The sequence below is a fragment of the Muntiacus reevesi genome, chromosome 12 (assembly GCF_963930625.1).
Source record: "Muntiacus reevesi chromosome 12, mMunRee1.1, whole genome shotgun sequence".
NCBI lineage: Eukaryota > Metazoa > Chordata > Mammalia > Artiodactyla > Cervidae > Muntiacus > Muntiacus reevesi.
In genome coordinates, this window is record NC_089260.1 from 76,735,005 (window position 1) to 76,757,463 (window position 22,459).

A 22,459-nucleotide genomic window follows, 5' to 3' on the forward strand; every position below is an offset into this window, starting at 1 on the left:
GGCTCCCATCGGTTCGCCGAAGGCTCGAGGGCCCTAAGCCTGACCCTTGACCCTCGCCCCGGAAGTCGGGGTGACTCGGAAGTTCCGGCTAGTCGCTAGGAAACGGGCCAGCCCGACGCGGGGGGCGGTGCTTCTGGCCTTGCCTACGAGTTGGGGGAGGCAGGTGAAGCAGGTGAGACTTTGAGGGCGGCGCCGAGCCTTGGGCGGGGCAGGGCCTGGGGGCCTGTGAGCGCAGAGTGCTCCCCACCACACCGGGACAGCCCCAGCCCCGCACACTCCGACGCCCACAGGTGTCCGGGACCCTACAGACAAGAGGGGTCCCCCACGCGTATAGAAGACCCACTGCACACCGGGACACTTCCCCACTGGCACACCCACACACACGTAGCACACACCTGTGGACAGGGACTGTACAGGCACATAGGGACCTGCACACACAAGGGACTCCACACACACACTGACCCCCACTTACATGGGAGCCCCGCGCCCGATGCACACAGAAACCCAGGTCCACACAGGATTCTACAAGCACATGAGGCCTGCACCTGCTGTACTCAGGTGCACGCCCGTGTCCACACATACAGCACGCTCTGCGTGCACAGAGTCCGCATGCAAGCAGGGCCATCCCCCACAGAACCCTGCAACATACAGGCGCCTACGTGAGCACCCAGAGTTCCTCAGAAACTGGGGGCCCTGCAAGTCCCTGAGCCCCGCACACTCCTGCCACACTTGTGTGCATGCACACATACACACTCACACTCCCTTCCTTGGCTGCCCCAGCCCCCCAGCCTCCCCACAAACACTCCAGATTCCTACTCAGAACCCCAGTTCCCCATCAGACCCTCTCTGAGGGGCCCTTACACAACACAGGCCCAGCCCAGCCCACGACCATCTGCCCAAACCCAGGACAGAACCAGCCCCTGCCCTCCCTCCTCAAGCTCTGTCCCTCCCTCACCACAGTGCCCATCAGTCTCTTTCAGCCAGTCTCCGGTCACCTCCCAACTTTCAGGGTCACCCCCATTTGCCTTTGCCCCTTCCCCAAACTCTTAGTGACATCCATGGTGGGAACACAGGTGTGCGCTCAGGCAGCAGTGCTGTGGAGCAGGGGAGGCCCCCCCGGGGAAATGAATCTGGGGGTCAGCCGAGTGGGCCAGGGAGAAGGGTGTTGCTCCCGGGCCCCGACAACACCTCCTGCCAAGGCCAAGATGAGAGAGGGGTGGGGTGCGGGGGGAGAGCTGGGGGCAGTGGGGGCACAGAGGCTTCTGCAAGGCTGGGTCGGCTCAGGCTGATGTTAGGATGAAGCTGGCTCAGCCCAGTGATCTGAAGCCTGGAGATGGGTACCCGACATCAATCCTGGGGTAAGGATGGGTGAGCCAGGTTGAGGGGGCAGGGATGTGAGGGCAAGGGGGACAAGCTGTGGCCAGATGTTCTTGCCAAACATTCCCACCCAAGCTACTGGGTACGTACACGCCAAGAACCAGGGGCAGGCGGGTGGGCAAGGAAGCCGGCAGGAAGCTGCGTTGGGGGGTGATCCTGTGTTCCCCAGTTCGGCACCTGCTGTCTGTTCCCGCAGGTTCATGTGATGCTGTCCCCACTGCCTCTGCCAGTCTGAGCACACCCTCCTGACCTTCCCCCTCACCCAGGAGAATGAGCAGTAAGAAGGGGGGAACCAGAGCTGCGTCAGGGAAGTCCTTCCCCAGAGCCAAGCCACGGGCCCCTGCTGGTGAGTGTGACCCCTCTGACTTCCAGCCTGGCTCAGACTCTGACTTGTGACGCCTGCTATGCAGTCGCCCAGGAAGACCCTTCCCTGAGATAGAGGAGTCAGAGCACAGATGTCCCTTCCAGACTCTGACCCTGGGACTGTACCCCTGGGGTTGGGGTCCTGAGGACAGTGTTCAGAGCATAACTTTAGGACACATGGAGACAGGCGGCCTGTGGGGACTGAATATAGGTTCTGAAACAGCAGGGCTTGAACCCACGCTGGGGACTCTCAGGCAGCCCGCAGTCCGCTCTGACCCTCTGCGCCACCGAGGCCATGCTGTGCTTTTCCTTGTCTGCTGCTCCCTCAGGCCATGCTCTCTTTAGCCACTTCCAGGCTGAAAGGTGACAGCTTGCCCTTGGCTCAGTCCCGGCGTGGGCTAGGAAGTGCATCTCCTCCCATGTCCACCCTGACCTGCAGTCGCTTTTCTCTGAGTCCCATTGCTTCTGTCACAGCACTCATCTGAGTTCTTTGCTAGGCTGCCAAAACCTTCTAGGCTGTGGCTAGGGGTCCTCCCAGCACACAGGCCTGTACTGGGGTCTGTGCTCGGTAGGGAAGCCCCACACTCTGTTCCCCGGCTGCAGGCCCCCTGCTTGAGTGGGCCTGGACCCCAGAGGCCTCCCAGATCCCCAGACCTGGCGGGATGGTGGTGCCCACTCTTCCACGCCAAGCTGGGTTAGACCCTAGCTCCCCAAAATAGCCCCAGCCGCGTCTGAGGCAGCAGCACTCCTGGAATGAGGATGATGGCTCAGGTGGCTTCCGCCATCTCATCTCAAGCCCTGGGAACAGGCTCTGCAATAAACAGCAGGCCGGGCAGGCGGCCAGGAAGCTGTGTCGGGTGGGGGAGGGGTGCTGGTCCTGCCTGCTGACTGTCCACCTGGGCTCGGGACCCGGCCCTCACCCCACATGTCCCAAACACTGTGCTGGACAGTTCCTGCCCCAGCCCACCTGGCCAGGATGCCTGGGTGCTCTGCAGAGACACCTCTGCCTCAGTTTCCCTGAACAGCCCCCTCCTGGGCTCCCTCTGCCTTCTAGCATCGGGCCAGCCCAAGAGGGCTGAGTAGTCCTTGCACTGCCCCGTGCGGTGGGCACCAGCCTCACTTTGGCCGACAGATGTGCTGTGGGTTGTTGCCACGGTCACCACACCCCTGGGATGGTCAGCCTCCTCCACCCTGGTCCCCTCCAGGCCTTACCGGGTCTTGGGTCTGCAGCGCCTCAAGGCCCTCGCTGCGGAGCTGCTCCAAGGCCAGGGCTAGCTCCAGCCCCTCCACTCGCACCCAGGCCTGCTGCTCCTGGAGCTGCTGCAGCCATAGCTGCTCCTCTTGCCACAGCCGCATGTGCAGCTGGGCCTGCCGACGCCGGTCCTCCAGCAGCAGCTGCTCCTGGGCCAGGCACAGCTCGACCTCGTGGAGCCTCAGCAGCTCTGGGCCCAGGCCTGGCGCCAGATCGCCCACCCTGTAGCCCTCCATGTCCGCAGCGGGCACCAGCACCAGCTCGGACCCCACGGCAGCGGCCTGCTCTGGCCTCTTGGCTCCCTGTGGCCGCTCTGGTCTGGCCACCTTGGGGTGCCCCTGGGGAGCCAGCTTGCTGCTGGTCACGTGCCCCACAGGGGCCACCCCCGCTTCGTCCCTTAGGCACCCTGGGGCGGGGGGCGGGGGCCTGGCCTCAGGGCCCTGCTGCCCCGTGGCCTTCTGTGCCCTGCCCGCCCTCCTGGGCCGGGGTTTGCGAGCTCGACTTCGTTTGCCAGACATGCCCCCGATCTGGCGCCTGTTTTACCAGGTGTCTGCTCCTCGGGGGGCCCGGCTCATCAGCTGGCCGGCCTCAGTCAGGTGGGCCCAGGGGTCTCCCCTGAGAGGCCACGGTGGGCCCTCTGCTCCTGCAGCCCCTCGTGTCTGCCCTTCTCCTGGGCTGGCACCCCGGCTGAGGTGCTGGCCCGGGCTCTGTTTGTGGGCCTCAGAGACCCACTCCGCGGGCTGGGCTGCGCCAGAGAGTTTATAGGGACTTGGCGGCGCGGTGGCTCACCCGGCGCGAGGCTGACTAACACGCTGACACGGCGCAGGGCTGCTGGGGCACAGGCCTCTTCGGCCAGACTGGGAGGGAGACTGGGAGAAACCGGAGGAGGCGACTCGGCAGCCAGACTGCGGGCTGGGTGTCGGGACGCGTCTGGTCCTGCCCTGGGCGGGCACCCGTGCCCCCCACCCGTCCCAGCCCGTCCTCCCTGCTCCCAGGGAGCTCCAGCTGCAGCCCACAGGCCTCGGAGCCGCATCCCGGGCCTCGCCGACCATCCAGGCAGGGTACTCACAGGTTGCTCTAACCCAACTGCCACAGGAGCCCCTGGCCCCAGCCCCCAGCCAGCATGCAACTGGAGAAGCCCACCTGGCAGGCGGGGGGGAGCTGCAGGAGGGCGAGGGGGCATTCTTTGCAGTTGATGGACCCACTGACCCCTCCGGGGGAGACTCCCAGTGGGGGCCAGGGGCACCGGGATCTGGTGGGAGAGGCTGGAAGGTGGAAGGCCCAGATAGCATTTAGTGGACTGACATGGGGCAGTAAGGAAGAGGCCAGCCTGCTCTGAGCTGGAGCAGGGCTCTTGAGGACGTCCTGATTGGGGGTCCCGCGGTTCTGCCCACAGGGGCCAGCCTTTGGATCCCTGGGGGAGGCGCGCAGGGCCAGCCTGCCTGGCGGCGTCCCCCCGCCCGCTTCCTGGTGGGAGGGGGCCCCACGCACGGCTCCTCCCCGTCATTTCCCCAGCCCGGGGCCGCTGACTCACACCCACGCCCAGGGCCCCATCCCAACCGGCTCCGTCACACTGGCTGGACTGGTTTGCCTGGCCCAGCCCCGCCGGCTGCACCCCTCTCGCTCAGCCCTTGCCCCAGAGGCCTCTCGGGTAGGTAGACGGAGGCACAGAGCGGGAGTAGCGTCGGGGCACGGGAAGTGGCACCGGCGGGGGCAGTGTTAGGGGTGGGGTAGGGCGGGCGGCGAGTCCTGCGGCGGCCTGGCCACACCTGGGATCCGGGCCTGGAGCTGGCCCACGTGCGGGCGGGCCTGCTTGCCGGCGCCCCCTTGCGGTCGCGGTCCGGCCCTGGTCGCCTAGCGAGGAGGCTGCGGGCGGCCGCTGCTGCCCCGCGGGGACGCGGCCGCTCTTCCGTGGCCGAGCTCGCCCCCACACCCACCCCACTGACCGCCCCCCTCCCCCAGGGAAGCCCGGAGAGAGCCGCCAGCCGCAGAGGGAGACCGGCCCGCCGGCCACGGGGCGCGCGCCCCCCGAGCGGCCGGAGGCTCCTGCAGGTGAGAAGCCATGCTCCCCGGTGCGCTCTCGGACCGGGGGCTGGACACCTCGCCGTGCCCGTGTGTGCACGCCCCGCGAACGCGTGTGCTGGGGCGGGCCTGCGGGGCCCCTCTCCCGTACGCCGGCAGCTTCAGCGGGACCCCCTCCGCATTGGCAGAGTGTCCCCAGGGTCGGGGTGGGGGCCCTCAGTCCCAGGCCTCGTCTTCTCAGCGCGCTCAGCCTCAGTCGTGGTCTCTTGGCAGGCGCCTCCAGAGCAGAATCTCTAGGAAAAGTTTCCTCCTGCGGCCCAGACCCGCATTCAGGGGCACCCACCCCCCCACCCCCACCCCCGCCCCCGGGTGTCTTCAGTCTCTTACAAGCTGCACATCGTCGAGGCCCTCGCCTCGCGTGTCTGCTGTCTGTCTCTGCTCCCTGGCGAGCCTGTGTCCATGCCTCTGCCGGCGGCTGGTTCTGTGCCCCCACATATCCCTGTCTCCCCGCCAGCTGACTCTGGCCCCTCCATTTCCCTCCATGTCGTGGCCACCAGCAGCCAGTCTCTCCTGCAAGTGCGGTCCTCCCCAGGTGGCTCTGGCCTCGCCCCCAGATAGCCTCCCAGCACTGCCAGTCACCTTGGTTTCCCCCCGGACCCCCAAAGGGCCGGGCGAGGAGCCTGACCGTGTCCTCAGGACACGGCCAGGCCCCAGAAGGCTTGAGGAGTCCTGACTGTCCACTTTATAGACGTTTTAATGCCCAGCCTATGTATGGGAAGGATGTCCAGTAGCAGGAGACTGGGGCTTGGAAAACGGCAGAAATGAGAGGAAGTGGAGGACACAGCCAGGCTGGGCCCCAGAGAGTCCTGTCCCGGTGTCGCCACTGCTGTGTTCTCCCTGCCGCTCTGCCAAGGGCTGTCCTCAGTTGTTTGTGTCCTGCTGTCACTTTCTCAAGATCCAGGCGCCTGGTGAGAAGTCCAGTCTGCCCTTAGGTCCTGCTCCCGTTGTCAGGCACTGGAGGGACGGGTGTCTGCCCCCTCCTTGTGGGTTTCTGTAGTGGGAAGTGGGCTCCTACTGAATTTTCCTGAACACAAACCAACCTTACAAGGTCAGGGTCTCGAGCCTTCAACAGGTCAGTCCACCCTGGTCTGAGTCTGCACCCTGTGGACTTGAAGTAACATAAGACCTGTCGTTGCTTCGCCTCTTTCTGCAGGAGGTGGGTCCCCCACTCAGGCAGGGCGGGTGCCAGGACCACGGACGTGTTACTGGTCTGCAGGCACGGCCTTGTCCCGGAGGGCAGGCGCAGCTGCAGAGCCTGGACTTCAGCCTGGATAAACGGGGTCCCCTCACAGTGGAGGTGTCACGCAGGGCTGCTCTGCTTGGGGCTGGGTGGCCAGAAGTGCACGCGCCCCCAGTCCATACCTTGTCCTGTGGCTGTGCTCACGTGTCTGGGAGCCTTGGGTCCCTGCAGTGGGTACCCTTCCAGTGTATTCACACTCTGGTACATTCCAAGAAGCACCCCTGCCCCAGAGAGGATCTGGCCTCCTATCACCGCCCATGTTTCTGACAATCTGTCCAAATTGTCAGCCTGAGTGCATGAGCTGATGTCACGACGGTTATTCGGCAGGTTAGTAGCCAGTCTAGATCGGCCTTGACGAGAGGGGCTTATGCTGCCAGTCGGCCTGCACGCCTTCCCCAGGCCTGCCCGCCATCATCGTTCTGGACTTGTTCACTTCAGGCTTCTGATGCACTGGCCAAGCCCTTCCCGTTGTCCTGGAGTTGTCTACTTGCACACCGCAGGCCACTCTCCCCGCCATGAACTGGGTACCCCTGGGAGATTCTCTTCTCTGCTGGGACCTCCCGAGAGGAGCTGCGAGGTGGCAGCGGGCCGTCTGAGGGGCGCCTCCATGCGGACTGAGCTCTGTGGATCGAGCTGGAATCCCCTGTCCACCTCCAGGAACACCGTTGTGCGGCAGAGAGGAGTGCGTCGGGATGTGTTCCTTTCTGTCGTGAAGGACGGCTGTGTGTGCCCAGCACCGCAAGTCCCAGAGCTAGGACCCTGGCTCAGGGTGGGGACTCAGGCTGCTTGTCCACTGGAGCCCTGGACACGGGTGGGATACTATTCCCAGATATAGCACGTGCTGCACTGAAGTCCTGAGAGGCCTGCCAAGCTCTGGGCCTCTTGATGGAAGGAGGTCTGAGGCATAACAACTTACCTCTTACCTGTAAGGTATCCTGGCAAAGGTATCCCAGATCTGCAAACCCTAAACTTTTCATTAGTGTGGTTTAGTTTCCCACCCTCTGGAGCTGCCTGGATCTGTGAGTTGTCGGGATGATGTGGGTTTCTGTGCTAGTTCCCTGTAGCTGCTGTAACAACAGCTAATGCACTGTTGTGCATTAGTGCATTAGTGTCTCAACACAGCACAAATTTACTGTCTTGCAGTTCTGTGGGTGAGAAGGCCAACCTGGGCCTCAGTGGACTAAAATCAAGGTGCTTCCTGCAGGCTCTAGAGGAGGATCTATCCTCTGTCCTCTTGAGCTTCTGCAAGCACCCACATTCCTTGGCTCGTGGCTGCTCCCTCCCTGTCCAGAGTCAGCAGCCTCTTCCGAAGTCCCAGCTCCTCTGTGTCTTCTCCTGTGCCGACCCTGATGACCCTGGCTGGCTTCCAGTCTTCAGGTCAGCTGACAGCGGCCCTAGTTCTGCCTCCAGTCTTTACAGCCTTTGCCATGTAACAACACAGCATGTTCACAGACTCCTGGGAACAGGACAGAGGCATTATCAGGGGCTGCCATCCTGCCCGCTGAGAGTAACGTGGTCCTGAGGCAGGGCAGAGAGGGCCTGCTGCTTGGTGTGGACAGGAGGGCACCACAGGCCAGGCGCCGCCACACGCCGGGTGCCCCAGGCTCAGGGCGGCCCTGACTGGCCTGCTGTCTGTATGTGTTTCCTTCATCCATCTTCTCCCTCCCTTGTTTGTTTTTTTGCAGAGGCCAGACAGGTGAATTTAATGGAGATGTGATGGGCACCACCACACCTGATTTCCTCAAGTATTTGGTTTTTTAATTTAGGCTTTATTCTTTTAGAGCAAAATTGAGGGGAAGGCACAGAGACTTCCCACAGACGCCCAGCCTACCACACATGCACAGCCTCTCCCGTTATCAACGTCCCCCACTCACACTGGTGACAGCTGATCACTCTGGTGACAACTGATGAGCCTCACTGACACACCACAGTTTACATTAGGATCCACTTTTGGTATTGTATATTCTGTGGGTTTGGACAAATGTTAATGACATGTAAACATCCTTGTGCCATCACACGGAGGATTTTCACTGCCCTAGAATTCCCCCGTGTTCTGTCTGTTTCTCACACCCCCTTCCATGCCTCACCACCACCAGTCTTGCTATTGTCCCCATAGTTTTGCCTTTTCTAGGACGTCAGATACTTGGAATCATACAGTATTATAGCCTTCTCAAATTGTTTTTTTTTCCACTGAGTAATATGCATTTCAGTTCAGTCACTCAGTCTTGTCCTACTCTTTGTGACCCCACGGACTGCAGCACGTCAGGTCTCCCTGTCCATCACCCACACGGAGTTTACCCAAACTCATGTCCATTGAGTTGGGGATTCCATCCAACCATCTCACCCTCTGTTGTCCCCTTCTCCTCCCACCTTCAATCTTTACCAGCAATGGGGTCTTTTCACATGAGTCAGTTCTTCTCATCAGGTGGCCAAAGTATTGGAGTTTCAGCTTCAGCCTCAGTCCTTCCAATGAATACTCAGGACTGATTTCCTTTAGGACGGACTGGTTGGATCTCCTTGCAGTCCAAGGACTCTCAAGAATCTTCTCCAACACCAGAGTTCAAAAGCATCAATTCTTTGGCGCTCAGCTTTCTTTATAGGCCAACTCTCACATCCATACGTGACTACTGGGAAAACCATAGCTTTGACTAAATGGACCTTTGCTGGCAAAGTAATGTCTCTGGTTTTTAATATGCTGTCTAGGTTGGTCATAACTTTTCTTCCAAGGAGCAAGTGTTTTTTAATTTCATGGCTGCAGTCACCATCTGCAGTGATTTTAAAGCCCTCCAAAATAAAGTCTGTCACTGTTTCCATTGTTTCCCCATCTATTTGCCGTGAAGTGATGGGACCAGATGCCATGATCTTAGTTTTCTGAATGTTGAGTTTTAAGTCAACTTTTTCTTATGCCATTATCTTCATCACCTCCACCATAGTTTGGCCTCAGGTCAAATAACAGGGAGGGAACACAGCCCCGCCCATCAACAGAAAATTGGATTAAAGATTTACTGAGCATGGCCCCGCCCATCAGAACAAGACCCAGATTCCCCCTCAGTCTCTCCCATCAGGAAGCTTCCATAAGCCTCTTATCAATCTGATCACATGGACCACAATCTTGTCTAACTCAATGAAACTATGAGCCATGCTGCGTAGGGCCAACCAAGACAGATGGGTCATGGTGGAGAGTCCTGACAAAACGTGGTCCACTGGAGAAGGGAATGGCAAACCACCTCAATATTCTTGCCTTAAAAACCCCATGAACAGTATGAATATGCATTTAAGGTTTCTCCATAAGTGCATATTACTGAGTGAAGGAGCTGGGGTCCTCACTCCAGGACTTGCAGTGTCAGGCACACAGCGATTCTTCAGGACAGAAAGGAGCACATCTGGCTGCACTCCTGTCTGCCACGTGACGGCGTTCCTGGGGGTGGAGGGGGCTGCAGCCTTCCATCCACAGGGCTCAGTCCACAGGGAGGCACCTCTTGTGTTTTTCTGTGTCTTGAGAGCTCACTTCCTTTTAGGGCTCCATTGTCTGGATGAACCACAATTTATTTACCCACTCACCTGCTGAAGGGCATCATGGTTGAGTCTAGGTTTTAGCAATTATAATAAATCTGCTGTAAACATCCACGTGCAGGATTTGTTGTGAGCATAAGATTTCAATTCCTTTTGGTAAAAACCAGGGAGCACAGTTGTCAAATTATTAGAGTATGTTTAGTTTTATAAGAAACTGCCTAACTGTCTTCCAAGGCAGCTGCACCCTCCTGCGCTCCCACCAGCACTGACCGCGGGTTCCCCTGCCCCGCACCCTCGCCAGCACCTGGTGTCAGAGTGTCCGCCTTCTGGCTCCTCTAATAGGCGTGCAGAGGTATCTCACTCTTATTTTACTTTGCATTTCCTGCTGACAGGTGATGTGGGGCATCTTTCACATGCTTTCTGTGCCAACAGTATAGGTTCTTTGATGAGGTGTCTGCTCAGCTCTTTGGCCCATTTTAACATCAGGTTGTTCTGTTACTGTTTGGTCTTAAGAGTTCTTTGTGTATTTCAGATTACAGTCCTTTATCAAATGTGTCTTTTGCAAACGTTTCTCCCAGACTGTGTTTAGTAAAGAAGAAAAGTTTCATTTTAATGAAGTCCAGCTTATCAGTTGTTTCATTAATTGTGCTTCTGATGTTGTACCTAAAAAGTCATTACCAAACACAAGGTCGTCTGGGTTTTCTCCTCTGTTACCTTCTAGAAATCAGTTCTGTGGGGTTTTTCGTTTGTTTGGTTTGATTGTAAGACATATGGGATCTCAGTACCCCCTAACCCGGGATTGAACCCAGGTTGCGTCAGTGAAAGCACAGAATCCTAGCCATTAGGCCACCAGGGAATGCTCCAGTTTTGTTTCACATTCAGGTCTGTGATCCATCTTGAGTTAATTTCCATGAAGGGTGTAAGATCCATATCCAGATTCACTTCCTTGCGTGTGGACGTCCAAGTGTTGCAGCAACATCTTTTAAAGAGACCATCTTGGCTTCACCCATTGCCTCTGCCCCTTTGTCAAAGGTCAACTGACTATGTTTATAGGGGTCCCTTCACATCTTTGGTGCTGGTATTAGTCTCTTCAGTTCCTCCAGGAAATTGTTCTATCTTGTTCACGGTCCTGGTGGGAAGGGGGTTTCTCAGGCTCCCCTCTGGCTTTTGCTACGGTAACAGCTCTGCTGGTGAAGAAGCCAGTGTGAGCATTCCGCCAGCAGCCAGGTGTCCCTGTCCCAGCTGGATCTGGGAATGGACTGGGGCACAGTGCCGCCTGCCCCTTGGCCTTCGCTCAAACCTGGCCATGATGATATTGCAATGTGCCCCCCCTCCCCCAGGCAGCAGTGTCAGTTCAAATATGTCTACAGGCCTCAGAAGGTCTCTATCCCCGTTTCCCCAGGGCGCCGTTGACCCTGACAGAGGCCACTTACTCCTCCGGGGCGGGCAAGGGAAGGCCAGCCTGGAGAGAGCACTTGGAGAGGCTTTGCAGGGCCTCCACCAAGGGCATCTGGCATTCTCTCATAGCAGCTGTGAGTCTTTGACCTTGACTTTTGTCTGGAAACTTGGTGAGAGACTGGTGGCTGATGTCAGATTTCGGGTGGTTGGAGCCTGCCCTGCCTCTCGCCCTGGGGTCTCTGCATCCTGACTGCCCCCCTGACTGCTGCCTATGGTGATAGCATCCTGGCCGCACAGCTCACTGCTTCTGCTCAGCCTCTTCAGTTCTGGGCTTCCATCTTCCACCAACCTGAGGACAGCCCACTGGCCTCCCAGCACCAGCCCAGCCTGCCGAGGGTGAGGTCAGGGGTGTTTCTCACTGATGAAGGACTGTCCTCTGAACCCTCCCAGGGGACCTCATAGCAGGAGGCTTAAACAAACAAACGTTGTTGGGCCGCCATGGGCCTCTTCCCGGAGCCCACCTGCACCTCCCTGCTCCATCTGCTCAGCCCCTGACGCTCCTTACTGGCCTGCGTGCAGCAAAGGGGGCTTCGGATGAGGTCATCGTGGTTCAGAAAGACCGCTCTCCGCGGGCAAGGCGGAAGGAGGCGTCCTGGCGCGTGGGGCCGGCTGCGGGAGCCGACAGGTGTGGTCGCTGCCCGGCAGCGCCAGAGCAGAGGGGCGTCGAGCAGGCGGGCAGCGCTGCGCTGCCGCCGCCTCTGGACTCTGGAGCCCCCTCCCGCGCCTCCTGCTGGCGGGATAAACGGAGCGGCCGCGGGGCCCGCACTACTGGGCGTCGGCGCGAGGGTGTGCTCGGAGCTGCTCGGGGCCGCTGGGCGCCCAGGCACCGGGCTGCGGCCCCCGCACACACCTCCCGCACGCATGTGAGCTCCCTTGGCGCAATGCTGGGGGCCGTCCACTCTGCCTGCCGGCAGGTCCTTCGGCCATGGGAATGGCCGTGTCTCAGCCCGTGGTCTCTATGAGTCAGGAATCCAGGCACAGCTCGGCCAGTGTTTCCTGGGCGTGATAAGCCCCACTTTGACTAGTGGACACGGCAGTGTTTGGGGGCCCTGGGAACTGGTCCAGAACCAGAGCTTAGTCCCCGGTCTCTGCCTACTGACCTTCCTCCAGGGCCTAGTCAGTGGACTGGGGCCTCTGGGAGGCTGGGAGGCAGATCTGTACACACCGAGGTGGGTCTTGGGCTGCCTCCTGAAGGGACGCAGGCTTCCCTTTCAGCCACAGGTGTGAATTTGGTTCACTATGATTCCTGCGCTTCTCACCCGGGTTACTGGCATCTCATGTCTGTCTCACGGCTAGGGAGCTGGGTGCCAGGTCAAGGACAGAAACACGACCAAGTATATTGCGTGCTCGTGTTGCTAGGGTCTGTTTCCTGGCACCTTCTGGTACCTGTCAGAGTGCAGTCAAGAATAATTTTTTAAAAATCTTTTTTTTTAGTTTTTGAAATTTATTTTTAAAATATTTATTTGGCTGCGCTCACTTGCTAACTTCTACATTTGATGTCGCTATAAAATGTCTCAGGAGAGCTCAGTTGGATTTATTTCCTACTTGGGTGCTCAAATAACGTTTTTCTTAAGGGCCAGCACTTAAGTAGGACGTATCTGATGCCAGCTGTTCTGCTCCCTGGTGTATTCTTTGTCTTTTTTGTCTTAAGATTTATTTCAGAAAATTTTGTGTGTTTTATTTCTAAGTACTTTCCCCATCACTAGACTCCACATTCTAGAGACATTAATTCATTGTCCTCACTCTGTGCCCTCACCTGTGTGCTCCCCTCTGCACCACACGGGCTCCGTTTCCGGCTGCTCTTGCTGTAGTTGCTGGCCTGCAGAACTGAGACTTGTCTTCCATCTTTTCTGTGATGACTCTATTATTTGCCTCCTCATTTTGCTTTTTTCCTCTTGTGTTTGACCACTTGAACTTCTGTTTTTATTAAGTTCCTCCCCGGCTTGCACTGCATTTGGAGAGTGGGCTCTTCTGCTTGTTTTCTCCCAGTCTCCTGAATGCCACATCATCTGACGGCAGGTGTGCACCTTCTCCCTGCCCTTTCTTTCACGCTGAGCTTGGCAGCTGGGTCTGGTGCTCCTCTGCTCTGACTCTTAGTTCTGAGAACCAAGAACACAGGTTGAGCAGTTACTCTCAGCACTCACTGGTGCTATTACTGGACTGTTGCAAAGCCCTGTGGGGTATGACTGCCATCATCCCATTTAGAGAAAGGGACCCTGAGGTGCAGAAAGGTCAGGCCATCACACATCACAGGGTCAGAGAGTGGCAGGTGGGTGTGAATGCCACTCAGTTCGAACGCAGGGACCCTCCGCTGTGGCCAAGTGTGCCACCGGGCTCCAGGCTGAGTGCAGGGCCAATGGATCACAGCTCCCAGGGGCTCCCTCTTCTGAGCTCCAGTGCGCTTGTAGTTGAGATCACCCACTTCAGTCCTGTCGGCCCTGTCTCTGGGTGCGGCTGCCTGCATTTGGAAGGGGTCCTTCTGGCTTTCAGAGGGAAGGGGTCTTTGAGGATCAACAGTGGCTTCTCAGTTTTGCTTGGGTTTCCCACCACTATCTCCATACGTCTTCCCAAGCTGGGGGCTCAGAGGGTGTTTGGAGGGTCGCAGCTGTGTCTGGGGTGGGGAAGGGCAGGCTTTGTGCCAGAGATCCGGTGCAGCCTCATTTGCTCTCTGCCGCTGGATTACTCTGGTTTGATCGTGTTTGTGGATTTTTTAACATTTTTGATCCTTTGGTCCCATCAGGAGGGAGTTCGCCTGCTCCACTCGCCTTGTTAACCTGGAGCTCTGGCACACCTGGTGTTGGCCCCGCAGCCGCGAGGATCGCAGCGTGGAGGGGAATCCTGGGATCCATAAGCCCTCTCCCCACTAGCAGGGCCAACCATGGAGGACCGAGCAGCCACCATCATCCAGTGTGCCTTCCGGAAACTCCTGGCGAGAAAGGAGCTGGCCCGCCGTCAGCAGGAGCACCAGGACTACCAGGAGCTGATGGAGAAGCTGCAGAGAGAGGTGAGGTCAGGTGGGGCTGGGGGCGGGGACACAGGGCCGGGGGCGGGAACTGTAGGGCTGGGGGCGGGGATGCAGGGCCGGGGGCGGGAACTGTAGGGCTGGGGGCGGGGATGCAGGGCCGGGGGCGGGAACTGTAGGGCTGGGGGCGGGACACAGGGCCGGGGGCGGGAACTGTAGGGCTGGGGGCGGGGATGCAGGGCCGGGGGCGGGAACTGTAGGGCTGGGGGCGGGACACAGGGCCGGGGGCGGGAACTGTAGGGCTGGGGGCGGGGATGCAGGGCCGGGGGCGGGAACTGTAGGGCTGGGGGCGGGGATGCAGGGCCGGGGGCGGGAACTGTAGGGCTGGGGGCGGGACACAGGGCCGGGGGCAGGAACTGTAGGGCTGGGGGCGGGGATGCAGGGCTGGGGGCGGGAACTGTAGGGCTGGGGGCGGGGATGCAGGGCCGGGGGCGGGAACTGTAGGGCTGGGGGCGGGACACAGGGCCAGGGGCGGGAATGCAGGGCTGAGCGGTGAGCACACTGGACCGCCCGCAGGCCTTCGTGGCCCAGGTTCGGCGTGAGCAGGAGGCGGCCCGGCGACGGCAGGAAGAAGCGGCTGCGGCCGAGCGGCGGCGGCAGGAGGAGCGGCTGCGAGGGGCGCGCCTGCTGGAGGCGGCCTTCGACGGGAACCTGGGCGAGATCCAGGCGGTCCTGCGGGAGGTGGGCGGCGGGGCGGCGGGGCGGCGGGTCCTGAGCTTGGGGCGCCGCTAACCGCCGCCTGGCTCAGGTGGACGAGCTGCTGACCCGCGAGGGCGTGGGCTGCGACGCGGCGGGGATGGCGCGGCGGCTGCAGTGGCGCTTGGCCCTGGTGGACTTTGAGGACGGCGGCGGGAACACGCCACTGTCCGAGGCGGCGGCGGGCGGGCAGTCCCTGGCCATCCAGCTGCTGGCCGAACAGGGCGCCAGTCCCAACAGCAAGGTGAGCACCGGGACCCGCGAGGGCTGGGGGCCGCGCCTCGCCTTGGCGGGCCCTGTTCAGCCAGCGTGTCCCGCAGGGCGCCTTCGGCCGGACCCCACTGTACCGAGCGGCCTTTGGGGGCCACCTGGAAGCCGTGGAGGTGCTTCTGAAGCTCGGAGCTGACCCCCGGGTATATGCGGACGACGGGAGCACCCCCGAGCAGGTGCACGAAGGAGGGCAGAACCCCCGCGGGACGCTCGCTCCCCCTCTTCCAAAGCTGTCAGGAGCCTGGTGGCTCTCCCGGCTGGGTCCTGACCTTCCTGGACCCAGCAGTCCTTCTCCCTACGGAAGTCCTCGCTGTGAGCTTTCCCGGGAACGCGCCATCAAGACTACAGCTCCCGACTTCCGCGGGCCTCTGGCCAGGGTTCTTCTCTTCTCCATGGACCCTCAGTCCACCTTAGAAGTACTGTTTCCAAGGAAGGTGGGGAAACAGCAAGGCTCCTGGGGGCAGCGCGGGGGCCCAGGGGTTGAGGGCAGCATTCGGCCTGCCCATCTGGACCCTCACCCTCAGAATTTCCCCGTTTCTGAGAAAATTCATCCCTAAGCCCCTGCCCCAGGGTGCCTCGGCCTGGCAGCTCCTCCCTGGCATCTGTAAACAGCACCAGGGCCTTTTCCCAGGCCCTCAGCTGGAAACCAGGGGGGGCTGGATTTCTCCCGGGCCCAGGGGCCTGGTCAGATAGGTGGCCCAGGACCTCTGGGAACAGCTGTGAAAACAGGTCACGGCCAGTGCCACCACCTTCTGTAAGTGAGTCTGAGTTGCGTCTCAAGCCCTGCCCTGCCCCGCCCCCAAGTCGCAAGCCCCGCCCGGGGTCCTGCTCCAGGGCTGCCCTTCGTCCTTCCCTCTGCTCTTTGATAAGCAACAGAGCAGGTTTTAAAAGACCAGCAGAGCCTTTGGCCTCAGACTACTCCTGCTTCCAGGCCAGACGAAGGAACTATAGTGAGGCCAGGAGGATGGAAGGGCCTGGCCACAGCCTCAGGGGGGCTGGAGGGAGGAGCACAGAGGGAGGCCCACTCTTCAGATGCTCTTGCCCTGGTGGGCCCGGGGCAGGGCTGGAGAAGCATGCAGGCTGAGGGGTGTTGGGGAGGATGTGGAAACCACTGGTACCTGAGTTGGGGGTGTGTGTGCAGGGGGCACTGAGAAGAGCAGCACGCAGCTGGGCAGGGGGGAGCAGGAGCCCTCTGGCTGTGCGGGGGGTACCGGACAGTTTAAGAGGTGGTGCTGGAGCAATTGGATGTCCACAGGCAAAGGAATGAACCTCGACCTAAACCTTGCACCCTATAAAGAGACTAACTCAAAGTGGATTATGGATTTAAATGCAAACGTAAACTCTAAAACATATAGATGGGCACAAGAGAAAATCTTTGGGAAAGATTTCTTAGACAAAAAGCACAGTCAATATATAAAATAAAAATACCCCAACAAATTGAGCTTCATCAAAATGTAAAACTTTTGCTCTGCTGAAGCCCCTGTTAAGTGGATGAAAAGACAAGCCACAGAGAGGGAGAAAAATCCTTGCAGACCACACATCTGACCAAGGACCCGTATTTACAATATTTAGACAACTCTCAAAAGTCAATGGTAAGTCATACGACCCAGTGGCTGTATGTACAAAACTGATGCGCTTCTGGTGCACACCTGAGGCTAACACGACACTGTGAGGCAGCTCTACTCTGATAAAAACTCTAGAGAGAGAGAGTGCCAGAGGGGTGTAGGGGGCCTTTGGGGATCCAGGGAATGCGAAGTGTCTCCTGCTTGTGAGGAAATGCCTCGAGGCTGGGGATGGAGCACCTGTCAGGACGGAAGGAGGGAGTACCTAGCCTGTCTCCACCAGCCTGGGCAGGAGCTCTCATAGCCCTTGCAGCACTGGGTGGGGCGCTTGGAAGGACCTTGCCTCAATAGTGAGGATAAATGCTGCTCTGGTGCGGCCTCACCAATCTTAAGGCAAGATTTACCCAAAGGGTAAAACTTTCCAGGTAATTTAACTGTATGCCAAAATTCAAGAATATGTATAGAGATACAAAATATATAGCTCCTAACAAGACAAAATGCACACTGTCTAGCACCAATTAAAGATTACCAGACATACAAAGGTGCAGAAAAATATGACCATGAGAAAACCTGACCAGTCAAGACAAGCGAACTGACGTGGATGTCAGAGTTAGTGAAAAGACTTGTAAACAGCTATTGTAACTGTATTCCAAATGCTCAAAAAATTGAATAGAGAATGGAAGACATAAAAAACTTAAATTCTAGACAGTGTCTGAGATGAGAAACAAAAAGCTGTGGATGAGATTAATGTCAACTTAGAACAGAGGTAAAGGTTACTGAATTTGAGGCTTACAAAATAGAAACTACTACAAGTAAAAACGCTCAGAAGAGAGAGGAATTCTTCCAAATGACGAATATCCACGAGCTGTGGACAGTTTCAGGAGGCCTACTGTGTATGTAGAGTCTCCAAAGGAGAGAAGAGACAGAAAAACATGAAGAAATCATAACCTTAAGGCTTCCTAATTTGATGAAAGGTAAAAACTGTATTCCTCAAATCTCAATAAACAAGAAACAGGAAGAAAAATCAGGCTAAGGCACAATGTGATAAAATTTCTCAAGGTCAGTGATAAAGAGAAACCTTAAAAGCAGCCAGAGGAAAAAAGACATAGGAAAACAAAGAAAAGGATTATGGCAGACTTCTTGTTGGAAAGTGTGGAAGTGAGGAGAGAGTGGGGCAGCGTCTTTAATGGTACTGAAGGAGGAAACAAATCTTGTCAACCTTGAATACTATACTCAGTGCGATACTCAGTATCTTTCATAACTGAAGGCAAAATAAAGACATACCTTTGCAGACACGTAAAAGCTGAAAGACTCAATCACCAGTGGACTCACACTATAAGAAACATTAAAGGAAGACGTACCAGTAGAAGGGATGCCAGATGGAAATATGGATCCATTCAAGAGTGAGGAGCACTGGAAAGGGTACCTACATAGGTAATATATGAGATATTGCCTGATTACTTAACTAACTGAGAAGGTAGTTGAAGCAAAAAGTAATGGCATGTGTCATGTAGTTTTATAACACATGGAGGTACACATACTGAAAATTGCACAAATTATAGTTGTTAGGTTCCACCGTGTGACACAAATATAAAGGTTGGCAAGGGGAAATGAAACATATACTGTGGAAGGTTCTTGTATGTGAAGTGGTACAATATAATTTAAAGGTAGACTGTCATAAGTTACAGGTATATGTATGCTGGAAGCCCTAAAGCAACTACTAAATATCGATAGAGTTATAGTGCAGAAAAAAGAGGAAAAGGAAGATAAAGAATATGTAGAACCAGTAGAAAACAATAGCAAAGGGTAATTCTAAACTCAACCATATCAATAGCTTCATTAAGTGTAGAAGGTCAAAAGACCCCAATTAAAAGGCAGATTGTCCTTTGGATTAAAAAAAAAAATCCAACTATAGTGACTTGCTGGTGGTCCAGTGGTTGAGAATCCACTTTCCAATGCAGGAGATGTGGGTTTGATCCCTCGACGGGGAGCCAAGACCCCACGTGTGGAGGAGCAGCTCATCCAGGCGCCGACCCCGCTCCAGCACCTGTGAGTCACAGCCGGAGATGGCTGTGCCGCAGTAGAGGGCTCCATGCCGGGCTGACGACCCGGTACAGCCAAATGAGTACATGTTTCTTAAAAATTCAGCAGTATTCTGCCAAAACAAACTTTAAAGACACAAATAGGGGGAAATTAAAAGGACAGGACAAATGTGCTGGGATCACACCAAATATACAAAAGCTGAAATGACTATATTAACATCAGAAAAAGTAGACTTCAGAACAGAGAATATTACTGGGGAGGAAAGAAAAATTTCATAAGGACAAAGGATTCATCAAGAGGACAAAAGAATCCTGAATGTTTTTTGCAGCTACTAACAGAGCTTCCAAGTACATGAAGCAAAATCTGAGAGAACTACAAGAACTCAATCCACAATTATAGTAGCAGATTTGAGCATTCCTACCTCAGCAACTGGTGAAACAAGTAGACAGAGAAGTCAGTAATAATGTGGTGGTTTAGTTGCTAAGTCGTGGTCGGCTCTTGTGACCCCAAGGACTGTAGCCCGCCAGGTTCCTCTGTCCATGGGATTTCCCAGGCAAGAATACTGGAGTGGGTTGCCATTTCCTTCTCCAGGGGATCTTCCGAACTCAGGAATCGAACCTGGGTGTCCTGCACTGCAGGCAGATTCTTTACTGACTGAACCACAAGGGAAGCTGCCAGTAATTCTGTAGAACTGAGTGACCTAGCCACTAGCTTTGCCTCTGTCCACCATCCCTTCATCCCTCATCTGTCCCTCTATCATTGTTTTCATAAGTTTATCCACCCAATCCAATCTTTTTTCCCTGAAGTAGATTTACTCTTTCATCAATTCATACATTTTCTCATTAGCTTATGAGAGGCATTTATTAATAAACTTGCTGGTCTGGCTACTTGCTACTGTATCTGTTTTACCCTTCCTACCACCTTAAGCCATCCTCATTTATTCCTGTATTAAACTACTATCAATTCACACAGCTTTCCTTCCATCCATTCACACACCCACTCATGCTGTTACTTGAGAAGTAAATTTTGAGGGAAAAAAATTTTTTTAATTCTCTTTAAAAAATTTTATTAGGCTGCACCGGGTTTTAGTTGTGGTGTGTAGGATCTAGTTCACTGACCAGGGATTCATCCTGCATTGAGAGCATGGAGTCTTAGCTGCTGGGCCAGCAGGGATGTCCCATACTTGAGAGGAAATTTTGAGAAAGCAGGGACTGTGCCAGTTCCCTCCACAACTGTGTTCCCAATGTCATGCGTTTTGGTTGTCACATGAAAGGCACTCACAAGTTGTATCGAATGATTGGATTCGCCCTTCATCTATCCATTTGTTCAACCAACCATTTTCTTATCTAAGTTATTCATCCATTAAATCCCTTAATCTATTAATTTTTATGTATCAATTCATTATTTCATCCATTCATTCAATTAACCCAGGAATCCTTCATTCTTTTATCATTTAGTTCATTAACTTAGTCATCTGCTCCATCTGTCCATTTCTCTCATCTCTGATTTTGCACATCTTTGAACTTTCTTTTTAAATATAAACCACATACTGAACATTGTACAAATCAAAGTTGTGTGGCTCGATTAAGCCCGGATTAACCTCCTGAGTCCAGAAATGAATGGCTGCCAGGCCCCTGTGCCCCATGCTGAGAAGCCCACCTCCTGCGGCCCCTTCCTCACTCCGTAGGAGCGATTGGGGCCTGGGATGGGTGCAGAGGAGGGTTGTGTCCTACAGATGGAGGTCTGCGGGGGGGACAGGAAAGGCTGCAGCCAAGGACCTTGCAGTGGGGGCTGGTGGGCGAGGTGTGGAGGAGGGCAGGTGGGGGGATGCGGAGCCTGAGATTTTGGGAGGGAGGCCGTGGGGACCCTCCAGGGCCTGGCATTGAGGGTGCTGATCACGATGGTCAAGGCTCCGGGCCCCTCCCTGGCCCACCGTCAGGACTGCCTTTCTGCCCTGGGGTGTCCTGTCTGAAGTGGGAATGTAGCACCTCCCCAGGTCAAGAACAGGCGGCCTGAGCTCTTGACCAGTGGCTTCTGTCGCTAGGTGGCCTCACTGGACACGGTGGTCAGCGTGCTGCAGTCATGGGACCTGAGCCTCACAGATGCCATGCTCCGGAACATGGAGGCTGAGCGGGAGCGCCGGGCGCAGGAGGCCGCACGGCACAAGGAGGCAGAGGCCCAACGGTGCGGCGAGTGGGAGGCGGGGGGCTGGCCTGGGGCTGCTCTGACCGCCCCCCTCCACCACAGCATGAACCTCAAAGTACAGCAGCTGGCCAAGGAGCAGCAGCAATGTCACCAGCAGGTGAGCGGCCGGCCCCCGGAGGGAGGGCAGGCAGGCGGAGAGCTGGGAGTGTGAGGGCGCCCTGCGGACCCCCGACATGATCCGGAGGTCGGCTCGCCCCCTGCCCCCCAGCTGCAGCAGGCCTACTGCGAGCTCAACCGGAGGATCGCGGAGCACGACAAGTGTGAGCGGAGGGGCGTGGGCCTGGCCGAGCTCACGCTGCAGGTTGGCTTCTCCCCCTCCGACCTGGGGAGCCCCACCCCTGGGCTGTCAGCTTTTCCAGCAGCCACCTCTTGGGGTGGGGCGCCCCCTCTTCCTTAGGGTCCCAGCTGCGCACGGCAGGTGGGTGTTGGAGTCCAACCTTGCTCTGAGCAGAGCGTGGGGCCCCCCTCTAGGCCATCAAGGATGCAGAGGAGCAAGTGGACAGGCTCCAGCAGGAGGCCCAGAAGGCAGAGGAGGCGCTGGCCCTGGCCAGGCTGGAGCTGCGGGAGCAGACCCAGGAGGGTGGGTGGGGTTGGGCTGGGGCTGGAGGTGGGAGGGCCCCCTGGGGGGCATCTCGGCCGCCCCAAATTTACACCCCCACAGTGGAGGAGGAGGTGCCCGGGCTGAAGTGCCAGGTCAGCGAGCTCCACAACGTCCTGATGAAGGACGTGGGTGACCGCATCCGCGCAGACGGCAGGTCAGTGGTCCCAGCCGGCCAGGGGCGGGCTGGCGGTTCTAGCAGATGCAGTGACCTGGAGGCCGCCCCCCAGGTGGCCTCTTGTCATCGACCCTTCAGGCCAGGCGGCCACCTTCCTGCGCTATCAGGACACCAACTACGTGGACGCCGTGAACCCCGACCACCTGCGGCCAGAGAGGATCCGGCTGGCGCTGCTGGGGGCGCTCAGGTGAGGTGGGCGGAGGGCAAGCACCCGGACGCCACGCCCACTCCCACCCCAGCCTTCACTGCCCAGGGCCCGTGCTATCCCCGCAGGTTCGGGAAGCCGCTGGTGTTTGACCTGCGTGAAGTGGATCTGTTCCCGGCCGTGCAGCGGCAGCTGGAGGCGGTGCAGCCAGGCCTGGCGCAGGAGCTGCTGGGCCGCGGTCTGCTGGAGCAGGAGAGGTACCTGTCGCTGCTGCGGCCGACTGATGGGCCCGAGTACGGCCCCAACCAGTTCCAGGAGGCACGCCTGCAGCACTTCTGCCTCTTCTTCGTCACCAAGGTTCGGTGGCCGCCAGCGGAGCAGCTGCAGGTCCTCCTGCCTGTGCGCGTGCAGCTGCCGGGCGGGGGCCTCTAGTAACCCTCCCCAATAAAGGGCCC

General features: G+C 57.4%; 1 protein-coding gene across 5 annotated transcripts; it reads left to right on the top strand.

Annotated features, from left to right (window-relative positions):
* Positions 1 to 47: 47 nt before the first annotated feature.
* IQANK1 (IQ motif and ankyrin repeat containing 1) lies at positions 48 to 22,448 on the top strand. 5 transcript variants are annotated; one of them, XM_065903302.1, is made up of 14 exons: positions 48 to 172; positions 1,574 to 1,723; positions 4,955 to 5,044; positions 14,156 to 14,289; positions 14,824 to 14,988; positions 15,056 to 15,247; positions 15,324 to 15,707; positions 20,923 to 21,062; positions 21,126 to 21,180; positions 21,292 to 21,384; positions 21,555 to 21,663; positions 21,745 to 21,838; positions 21,912 to 22,046; positions 22,133 to 22,448. In XM_065903302.1, exons 2-14 carry the CDS (start codon positions 1,648 to 1,650, stop codon positions 22,434 to 22,436), a joined length of 1,971 nt encoding a protein of 656 aa, XP_065759374.1. In that variant the 5' UTR covers positions 48 to 172; positions 1,574 to 1,647; the 3' UTR covers positions 22,437 to 22,448. The 5 variants fall into 5 exon arrangements, with proteins under 5 accessions (XP_065759374.1, XP_065759373.1, XP_065759377.1 ...); XM_065903301.1 differs by having other exon boundaries at positions 20,923 to 21,180; XM_065903305.1 differs by having other exon boundaries at positions 15,324 to 15,449; positions 20,923 to 21,180.
* The last annotated feature ends 11 nt before the right edge of the window (positions 22,449 to 22,459 follow it).

What these genes read in the sequence shown, in the direction of transcription:
- IQANK1 (XM_065903301.1), top strand. Translation starts at nt 1,648, where the DNA reads ATGAGCAGTAAGAAGGGGGGAACCAGAGCTGCGTCAGGGAAGTCCTTC. An exon ending in CAAGCCACGGGCCCCTGCTG is followed by an intron (nt 1,724 to 4,954) that starts GTGAGTGTGACC and finishes CCCCTCCCCCAG; the next exon opens with GGAAGCCCGGAGAGAGCCGC. An exon ending in GCGGCCGGAGGCTCCTGCAG is followed by an intron (nt 5,045 to 14,155) that starts GTGAGAAGCCAT and finishes CCCCACTAGCAG; the next exon opens with GGCCAACCATGGAGGACCGA.